The 10,863-nt window shown below is 38.4% G+C and overlaps 1 protein-coding gene across 1 annotated transcript; it reads left to right on the top strand.

The window, feature by feature from the left end:
* The first annotated feature begins 869 nt into the window (after positions 1 to 869).
* On the top strand, positions 870 to 8,791 carry LOC118832296 (single Ig IL-1-related receptor-like). Its single transcript, XM_036739664.1, is given in 2 exon segments — positions 870 to 882; positions 8,016 to 8,791. Coding segments are annotated over 2 exon segments (789 nt in total).
* Positions 8,792 to 10,863: the final 2,072 nt, after the last annotated feature.

Raw genomic sequence — 10,863 nt, 5'->3', positions numbered from 1 at the left:
AAAAATACTGTGCTAAGTTACATAATATAGATAAAATGCTAAAAGAGGTCAGAGAAAACAGGAGTGCATTTTAGCTAGAGTCATCAAGGAAGATGGAAAGAATTTGGATGTCCTGTAGAGATTTTATAATAAGATTTCCTAGACATTATCACGAATTTTACTCCAAGATGTCAGTATAGTTCAGTGGAAAGCAAATTAAAGTAGGATTTATATTCTAACTCTGGCCTCATCAATGACTAATTTTTGTACAGTGGATAAATCACTTAACCTCTGTAGTTCTCTCTCTCTCTAAAGTGGTCTGGGTTACATCTGATCTCTTCACACTGCAGGCAAATTGCCAGATGTGATTTAAACCATATTGCTATTTTAATGAACTCCTAACTATCTTCTGGGTGGATTCTCCATAACATATTTTAAATCTCACAACAGATTACTTTCATTGCTGAGAATGTTTATGAGATAATCAGCAAGGTTTTAAATTATCTGCCTAAATAAAATAAAAAAGAAGAAATTAAATTTGCTCCTTCTTTCTTAAGTGAATCGCAATGCCACACACTGAAATTAGTTTTCGTGCTGTTCACTATTTATAATGATTCATATGGAACTCTGTTCATGATGATGGTTGAGAATCGAATGTATTTGAATTTATTTCTCACGTAGGTGGTAGGATTGTAGATTTAGTGCTGTGAAACACTTAATTGGTTGCTTAATCCTTTTCCTTAATTTTACAGCTAAAAGACTCTTGAATATCAGAGAGGATAATTGACTTGCTTAAGGTCACACAGATAATAAGGATAATAAATGGCAGAGCTGAGATCTGAACCCATATTACTTGACTCCAAATACAGCACAATTTGTACTGCCACATAATGTCTCCTGAAGGTGAGAAAGTATTATTTTTTTAACATTTATTTCTTATTCATGAGAATCCAATTGATAGGGCATTACATGACACCAGTGTTAAGGGGGGTATATAGGTATTGTGGTTTAGTGGAAAGTGGGTTTGGACCTGGGTTTGTAACCTAACTATGACACTTATTCCCTGTGTCACCATGGAATAGTCACTTATCCTCTTTGGGCCTCAGTTTCCTCTTGCCGTCATTCTGTTAGATGAAAGGGTTAGTTAAATGGCCATTAAGGTCCTATTTAGTTCTAAGTCTATGATCATATCAATAATATCCTGGGAATTAACACACATGAATTCTATTCTTGGCTCTTCACTGACCAACTATGCAACCTTGGACATATCACTTAATTTATATGAGGAATTTGGATTAAGAACTCTTTAAGGAATCTTCCAGCTGACTGATGAAAGGAATGTTATCTATCAATATATTGCCAGTTCCATAGCAGTGTCTTACTCCATGTGGCTTTAAAATGCTACTGTGTTAATGCTGTTAATGAATTCCCGGAGCTGCAGGCAGTTGAATGTCATCATAATTTTAAGCATACCTAAACTGTTCCAAAGGATAAGCTAAAAAAATCAAAATGACTTTTCAGCCAGAGCAAACGACCACATCTAAATTGTATATTACCAGGGTTGTGTTCCTCATATAGAGGTTGTGCTGCATTAGGGTGGTAGAAAGAAAGAAATAAAGAAAAGGCTCACAATTCTCTCCAGGTAATTATGCTTTTGTCCTTGTCTTGCCCTGGGACTTCGACAACAATTTGGAACCTTTCGAATCAGAGAGATTATTTTAATACTTTGAAAAAGAAAGTTCTGGTCAAGGAAGTGATTAGGAAAGGAGTGAAGGTCACAGGCTTTAGACTGAATCATCCTTAGTTGTTTAGTTCCTTTTATTTATATCTGCTCTTTCTCTTTGTAGTACAGACCATTTTCTCAACTGTGTTCTTTTTCTACTGAGCCTTTGATGGTCAGTTAGATAATAAAAGAAAAGAAAATTTGGTGATTGGCTGTCTGGATGGACTGCACATGTCCTTTTTCTCTTTTGCTTTATAATCTTTCACTTGATGATTTAATCAGCTCCCATGGGTTCAATTATCAGGCCTATGTAGATCGTTCCCAGATCTATGTATCCTGCCCTAGTCTTTCTCCTGAGTCACATACACCTTTATCATTAACTGCCTTTGGATATCTCAGAAAGGTTGTCCCATGGGCATCTCAAACTAACCCTGTTCAAAACAGAATTCAGCATATTTATCTTCAAATTCTTTTCTCTTCTGAACTTTCCTAGAACTGCTTCTGATACTATCATCCTTCTAGTCACAGAGGCACATGGACTTGGTGTTATCCTTTATTCTTAAACTCCTAATTACCTCACATTTCCAATCTCTTGCAAAACATTGTTGTTTCTACTTTCACAACATAGTTCATATATATATATCCCCTTGCCTTATGCACATAAATACCACCTTAGTTCAGACCCTCATCACCAATAGCCTGGACTATTGCAATGGTATTATAACTAATCTCCCTGCCTCAGATATCTTCTGCTCTACCCCGTACTATACTTAGTTGCAAAGATTTGTTTAAAATGTAGACTTGATCACGTCTTCTTCTCCTCAATAACCTCTAGTAGCTTCCTCTTTTATCAAGGATAAAATACAAAGTCTTCTGTTTGGCATTGAAAACTTTATAATCTGGCCCACTCCTGCCTTTCCAGTCTTATACTCTATTCCTCTTCACAAACTCTACAAACCTCTACACTGCCCTAGTTTCTCTTCCTTTCACCTGATACTTTATCTCCTTTCTCCATGTTTTTGCACTGTCTGTCCCATTTGTCTGGAAAGCTCTATCTCCTCACTTTGGCTCTTAGTTACTCGGGCTTCCTTGGAGACTCAGCTCAAAGCTCACTTTTCTTCAGGATGTTATTTTCATCCTCCAGGTGATGATGCTTCTTTTCCTGTCTTGTATTTCATCTATGCCCTGCACACAGTAAGCACTAAATAAATGTTCATTAACTGACTCTGAAGTACCCACTACCAAAGGTTGGCACCTTCTCTGAAACTTAATTTTTTTTTGAATAATACTTTGTTTTTTTCCCAATTACATGAAAAAACAAATTTTAACATTCATTTAAAAATTTCTTTTAAGCTATAAATTCTCTCCATGTCTCCTTTCCTTCCTTCCTCTATGAGACAGAAAGCAATTTGATACAGGTTATACATGTGCAATCACGTAAAACATATTTCTATATTAGTTATGTTGTGAAAGAAAACAGAACAAAAAACACACCATGAAAAGAAATAAAAATAGTATGCTTTAATTTGCATTCAGATTCCATCATTTCTTTCTCTGGAGGTGGATAGTATTTTTCATCATGAGTTCTTTTGAATTGTGTTGGATTAACGTTTTACTGGGAATAGCTGTCATTCGTAATTGATCATCATATAATATTACTCATACTGTGTACAAAGTTTTCCTGATTTTGCTCACTTCATTTTGCATCAATTCACATAAGACTTTCCAGGTTTTTCTGAAATTATCCTCCTTGTCATTTCTTATGGCACAATAGTATTCCATTACATTCATATACTACAACTTGTTCAGTCATTTCCAAATTGATGGCCATCCCTCAATTTCCAATTCTTTGCCACCTCAAAAAGAGCTGCTATAAATGTTTTTGTGCAGATAGGTCCTTTTCCCTTTAAAAAATATCTCTTGTCTTGATATTCTTTTTAGTAATTTTTAAAAAATTATTTTAAACTTAAATACAAAATGAGAAAAGAAAAAATTGTCATTTACACAGTATGGGAGGATTCATACAAAAATAAATTTCCATTTCAAGAAAACCTATATCATAAATACTACAAACTGTTTTCACAGTTGCTGATGTTCTTTGCTTCCTTGTAGGTTTTCTTTTGTTCTCCACTGTGTACTTTTTACTTTACTTTCCCTCTTCCTTCCTCCTTCCCCCACCTTACAAAAAGCTAAAATTAAGTACATATACATACATATATACATATACACACATACATATATATATATACACACATATACATATACATAGATATCTATAAACACATACATATACACTCATACACTTTATTGTAAGACCTTACTGTGCTTATTTCCATTTGTCATCTGTTTCTCAGAAGGTGGATAGCATCTTCCTTCATAAGTCAAAGTCTTTCCATGTTTTTTTAGAATCAACCAACTCATCATTTCTTTTTTTTAAATTTCTCAGTTTTATTTAATATCTTAGTTTTCAGCATTGATTTCCACAAGATTTTGAGTTAAAAATTTTCTCCCCATTTCTACCCTCCCCTGCATTCCAAGATAGCATATATTCTGATTGCCTTGTTCCTCAGTCAGCCCTCCCTTCTTTCACTCCACTCCCCCCTCCTCCCCATCCCCTTTCCCCTTACTTTCTAGTAGGGCAGGATAGATTTCTATGCCCCTTTCCCTATGTATCTTGTTTCTCAGATATATGCAAAAAACCTTTTTTTAAACATCTGCTTTTAAAACTTTGAGTTCTAAATTATCTCCCCTCTTCCTTCCCCACCCACCGTCCCTAAGAAGGCAAACAATTCAACATAGATCACACATGTATCATTATGTAAAACACTTCCACAATAATCATGTTGGGAAAGGCTAACTATATTTCCTTCCATCCTATCCTGTCCCCCTTTATTCAGTTTTCTCCCTTGACCCTGTCCCTTTTCAAAAGTGTTTCCTTTTGATTACCTCCTCCCCCTATCTGCCCTCCCTTCTATCATCCCCCATTTTTATGTCCTTCCCCTTCCTTTCCTGTGGAGTAAGATACCCAATTGAGTGCGTATGTCTTTCCCTCCTCAAGTTGAATCCGGTGAGAGTAAGAGTCACTCATTCCCGCTCACCTGAGCCCTCTTCCCTTCCCACCTAACTGCTTTTTCTTGCTACTTTTATGTGAGATAATTTACTCCATTCTATCTCTTCCTTTCTCCTCTCAATATATTCATTTCTCACCCTTTAAATTTATTTCATTTTTTTTAGATATCATCCCTTCATATTCAAATCATCCTGTGCCCTCTGTCTGTATTCCCTTCAATTCCCCTAATACTGAAAAAGGTCTCATGAATTACATACATCATCTTTCCATGTAGGAATGTAAACATAACAGTTCAGCTTTGGTAAATCCCTTATGAATTCTCTTTCTTGTTTACCTTTTCATGCTTCCCTTGATTCTTGTATTTGAAAGTCAAATTTTCTATTCTGCTCTGGTCTTTTCATTGAGAAAGTTTGAAAGTCCTCTATTTTATTGAAAATCCATATTTTGCCTTGGAGCATTATATTCAGTTTTGCTGGGTAGGTGATTCTTGGTTTTAATCCTAGCTCCTTTGATCTCCAGAATATCATATTCTAAGCCCTTCGATCCCTTAATGTAGAAGCTGCTAGATCTTGTGTTATTCTGATTGTGTTTCCACAATATTCAAATTATTTCTTTCTGGCTCCTTGCATTATTTTCTCCTTGACCTGGAAACTCTGGAATTTGGTGGCAATATTCCTGGGAGTTTTCTTTTTGGGAACTTCTTCAAGAGATGATTGGCGGATTCTTTCAATTTCTATTTTACCCTGTGGCTCTAGAATATCACAGCAGTTTTGCTTGATAATTTCTTGAAAGATGATGTCTAGGCTCTTTTGTTGATCATGGCTTTCAGGTAGTCCAATAATTTTTAAATTGTCTCTCCTGGATCTATTTTCCAGGTCAGTGGTTTTTCCAATGAGATATTTCACATTGTTTTCCATTTTTTCATTCCTTTGGTTTTGTTTTATAATACCTTGATTTCTCATAAAGTCACTAGCTTCCACTTGTTCCAATCTAATTTTTAGGGTAGTATTTTCTTCAGTGGTCTTTTGGACCTCCTTTTCCATTTGGCTAATTTGGCTCCTCATTGGCTTTTTGGAGCTCTTTTGACATTTGGGTTAGTCTATTCCTTAAGGTGTTATTTTCTTCAGTATTTTTTTGGGTCTCCTTTAGCAAGTCATGGACTTGTTTTTCATGGTTTTCTCGCATCACTCTCATTTCTCGTCCCAATTTTTACTCTACTTCTTTTACTTGCTTTTCCAAATCCTTTTTGAGCTCTTCCATGGCCTGAGACCAGTTCATGTTTTTCTTGGAGGCTTTCGATGTAGGCTCTTTACTTTGTTGACTTCTTCTGGCTGTATGTTTAGATCTTCTGTGTCACCAAAAAAGGAATCTAGATTGTGAGTTTGAGTGTACCTTTGAGTCTGAGTTCATATTCACTGCCTGTTCATGTTCCCAGCCAACTACTTGACCCTTGAGCATTTTGTCAGGATATCACTGCTTGTAGAGTAGAGAATACTTTGTCCCAAGATTTAGGGTCCAAGCACTGCTGTTTTCAGAGCTATTTCTACTCCACCGTTACCCCAGGCTGTCACAGCAGTGCTCCTCCTCCCCCAAGAACCACCAATGAGAACCACAATACAGATCCAAGCAGGGCACAACAAGAGAATCTACCTTTGTGCCCACAAAGTGGTCCTTGCAGTCCTGCTCTGATCTGCTGCTAGATTCCTCCCACCTTGTGAGCCAGGGACTCGGGAAGCAGCTGATGTAGCTCTGGAAGCAGTCTCAGGAGCTTCCTGCTGCTGCCACTGCCACCATTGCACCACCTCTGCCACCCCCACGGCTGGTGGCTGGACCACTCTGAACTTGATCCTGCAGTTTCCCTCTAACCTGCTCTTTGGCGTTTGTGGGTTGAGAAGCTTGGTAACTGACACAGCTCACTTATTCATGGCCCCAAGGCCTGTTTCAGCTGGCTGACTCCAGGTCTGGTCTGTCCTGGAACAGCCCACGCTGGGCTGCACTCCACTCCCAGCACTGTGCAATAGACCCTTCCCAGCAACCATCCAGGCTCTCCTGGGCTGGAAACCTGTGTCCCTCTGCTATTTCGTGTGTTCCGCAGCTCTAGAATTTGTTCAGAGCCATTTTTTACAGGTGTTTGTGGGGATTGGGGAGAGAGCTTAAGCAAGTCCCTGCTTTCTAGCTGCCTTCTTGCCTCCCCCGCACCCAAACACACCACAGCAATATTCTAATCCAATCAGATCCTAACTCAGTGATTTTCTATGAAATTTTACCTCAGTTTTCTGCATTTCTTCTGTTCTTGGCTACACAGGTTTTATTTATACAAGCAAATTTTAATTTAAAGTAATCAAAATAATTTATTTTAGACTTCAACAATGCTCTAACCTTACAATGTAGTTCAAAGTCTGATACTGTTGAGTTGGCCTCCTTTACATCTTTTCCCCTGGTTTCTTTGAAGTTCCTTACCTTTTCTTCTTCCAAATGAACTCCGTTATTATTATTATTTTTAACTCAGTAATATTTATTTTTGTAATTTAATTTGGATGCCATTGAATAAATAGATTACTTAGGTAAAATTGTTATATTTTATTATATTGGCTTTACATACCCATGGCCAATAAACATTACTTCAATTATTTAGATCTTACTTTATTTGGATAAAAAAGTATTTTATGTTTATGTTCATATATTTTCTGTGTCTGTCTTGGTAGATATACTCTCAGGTATTTATATTGTCTAGTTCCTTTAAGTGGCCTAAAACAATAATGAACAATATTGATGACAGATATTAGTGTAGTTTGCTACTTTTTTCTTTTTTTGATTATATCCATTTTAGCTCTAACTTTGTCTGAGAGTATGATTACTGACTCTGTTTTTTTTAAACATAATAAATTCTGCTCCTGCTCTTCATTTTATCATTGTGTATCTCTCTCTCTCTCTCTCTCTCACTCTCCCTCTCCCTGTACACATACACACACACACACACACCTCTCTCTCCCTGTACACACACACACACACACACACACACACACACACACTTATACATGTAGCCCCTTATAATTATTGTTTAATGTTACCATATATTTCTCCTGGATATTACATGTCATATTTTTCCTCCAGTTCTGCTGTTTTGGTTAAAAATACCTGAAAATGTCCTTCCTCCCTCCCTCCCTTCCTTCCTCCCTCCCCTCTTCACTCTCCTCTTCACTCCCCTCCCTTCCTTCCTTCTTTCCTCCCTCTCATTCTCAGATGGGAAGCTCTATGATGCCTACATCTCTTACACCAGCTCTCCAGAAGACAGGAAGTTTGTGAACTTCATCCTAAAACCACAGCTGGAGAATCAGCATGGCTACAAGCTTCTCCTGGATGACAGAGATGTTCTCCCCAACTCAGAGCCCTCCGCAGATCTGATAATGAACCTCAGCCGATGTCGGCGCCTTATTGTGGTTCTCTCAGACACTTTCCTGGGCCAGGCCTGGTGCAGACACAATTTCAGGGAAGGCCTATGGAGGCTCCTTGAATTGTCCCGAAGGCCAATCTTCATCACATTTGAGGGTCAGACCCGCAATCCTTTACACCCTGCTCTCCACCTGCTTCGGCAGCACCGACATGTTGTGACCCTGCTTCTGTGGAGGCCAGGCTCTGTGACTCCCTCCTCCGATTTTTGGAAGGAACTACGTCTAGCCCTGCCATGAAAGGTGCACTATAGGGCCCTGGTGAGTGACCCCCAGACTCAGCTACAGGAGGACAAGGATCCCATGTTGACCCTCCACGGTGGCTTCCTGGAGGGCCGGCCTGGTCCAGACCCGGACCCTGACCCTGACCCCGAAGGAGACTTGGGTGTCAGGGGACCCATCTTTAAAGACCTCCCCCCTCCATGCATGAGCCCAATCCCTGAGCTGCCAAGACTTAAGCCTTCTGGTGGGGAAACCCAGCGGAATGACATCAATGTCTCTGACCTGGGATCTCGCAACTATGGGGCCCGGACTGACTTTTACTGCCTGGTCACTGAAGATGACATGTAGGCCGCCAAGGACCTCCCACCTGGCCTTACTCTGAGGAGCAGGGCTTTGTAATAGAGTACAGAGACTTGGACTGGGGGGGAGCAGAGTAATTCAGTGGAGAGAAGAGTGTCTCCTTCCTCTAAATCAAAAGCCAGTGCCCCGTTTCTTGTGCTACAAAACAAGAGATTGGACTATGTGACCCCAATGGTTCTTCCAGCTTGAAATCTAGGACCCTGTGGCTCTTTGCTCAATCCCCTGAGACTCAGGCCACAAAGAGCACAGGGGATGACCTGGTCCAGGGCATTCGAGTCTGGGGCCCTCGAACCCCAGGCTTCACCTTATTTCTGTTTTCTGCCAATAAAGTGACAATTCCCCCCCCGCCAAAAAAAATACCTGAAAATCTTTCAGTTTGTTAAATGTCTATTTTGTTTTCATTCAGGATTATACTTAACTTTGATGGATAAGTTACCTTTGGTCATAACCCCAGCTCTTTTGTTCTACCAAGTATAGTATTCCAAGACCTACAGTCCTTCAATGTAGTAGTCACTAGGTCTTGTGTAATTCTTATTATAACTCCATGAAATTATTATTTTCTTGCTGTTTCCAATATTTTCTCCTTAACCTGGGAACTTTGAAACTTGACTATGCTATTCCTGTAAGTTTTCTTCCTGGGATCTCTTTCAGGTGGTGATTGGTAGATTTTTTTTCTGTTTCTGCTTTGCCTTATTCTAGAAATCCAGGGCAATTTTTCTTGATATTTTCTTGTAATATTGTATGATCATTCTTTTTAATCTTAATTTTCAGGTAGTCTGACTGTTCTTACATTATTTCTCCTCCCTCTGTTCTCCAGATCATTTTTTTTCTTCTGATGAGCTGTGTTTCACATTCTCTTCTATTTTTTCATTCTTTTTGATTTTGTTTTATTATTTCTTGGTGCCTTAGAATGCCATTAGCTTTCCCTTACCCAATTCTAGTTTTCAGGAAATTATTTTCTTCCTTAAGTTTCTGATTCTCCATTTCAAGTAGGTTCACTTTCTTTTCATAGTTTCCCTGATTTTATTGGATTGCTCTTTTTTCTTATTTTTAACTTGATGTCTCTTATTTGATTTTAAAGTCCTTTTAAAGTTCTTCCAAGAACTCTTTTTTTTTCTCCCACCTCTCTCCCATCCCCAAGACAGAAAGCAACCTGATATACATTATACAAGTTCAATCCTGTTAAACATATTTCCAGAATCAGAACAAAAGTGAAAAATCATGAGAAAGAAAAACAAATGAAAACAGTTTGCTTTGATCTGCATTGAGAATCCATATTTATTTCTGGGGGGGAGGTGGGTTAGCATTTTCCATCATGAGTCTTATGGAATTGTCTTGGATCATTGTATTTCAGAGAAGAGCTAAGTGTATCATAGTTAATTATCACACAATGTTGCTGTTGCTGTGTACAATGTTCCCCTTGTTCTGCTCACTTCACTCACATCAGTTAATGTAAGTCTTTTCAGGTTTTTCTAAAATACACCGGCTCATCTTTTCTTATAGCAAATAGTATTCTGTTACATTCACGTATCACAACCTGTTCATCCATTCCCCAACTGATGGACATACCCTCAATTTCCAATTATTTGTCACCACAAAAAGAGCTCCTTTATTTATTTTTGTACATGTGGATCCTTTCCCCCTTTTTATGATGTCTTTGTGATGTAGATCGAGTAGTGGTATTGCTGTATCAAAAGGTATACAGAGTTTGGTTGCTCTTAAGAATCATCTTTCTTCAAACACAACTTTGATCTTAGAACATGCTCAAAAAATTAAAATTATTTTTTGCTCATTTTTCCTTTATTTCCTTAAAGAGTTAACTGGTTTCTAATCTCGTTGATTTGAAATTCAGAGTCTTCCAAAATGTCATCCCTAGATTTCTTGGAGACTTATGGTATTACATATTATTCTGCTTTATAGACCCTATTTCAGCCAAATTGGCATATGGAGGAAATTACTTATATTTTCCACCCCTGTGCCTTTGAACATTCCTTGCCCCCTCTGATTGTCATACAAACCAGTCTTGCCTCCACCATGGAAATTCTAGCCTCCAGCACAGC

This window comes from Trichosurus vulpecula, chromosome 9 (genome assembly GCF_011100635.1).
Source record: "Trichosurus vulpecula isolate mTriVul1 chromosome 9, mTriVul1.pri, whole genome shotgun sequence".
Classification (NCBI taxonomy): domain Eukaryota; kingdom Metazoa; phylum Chordata; class Mammalia; order Diprotodontia; family Phalangeridae; genus Trichosurus; species Trichosurus vulpecula.
Note: the sequence above shows the minus strand (reverse complement) of the source record. Positions and strands in the feature narration are given on the sequence as shown.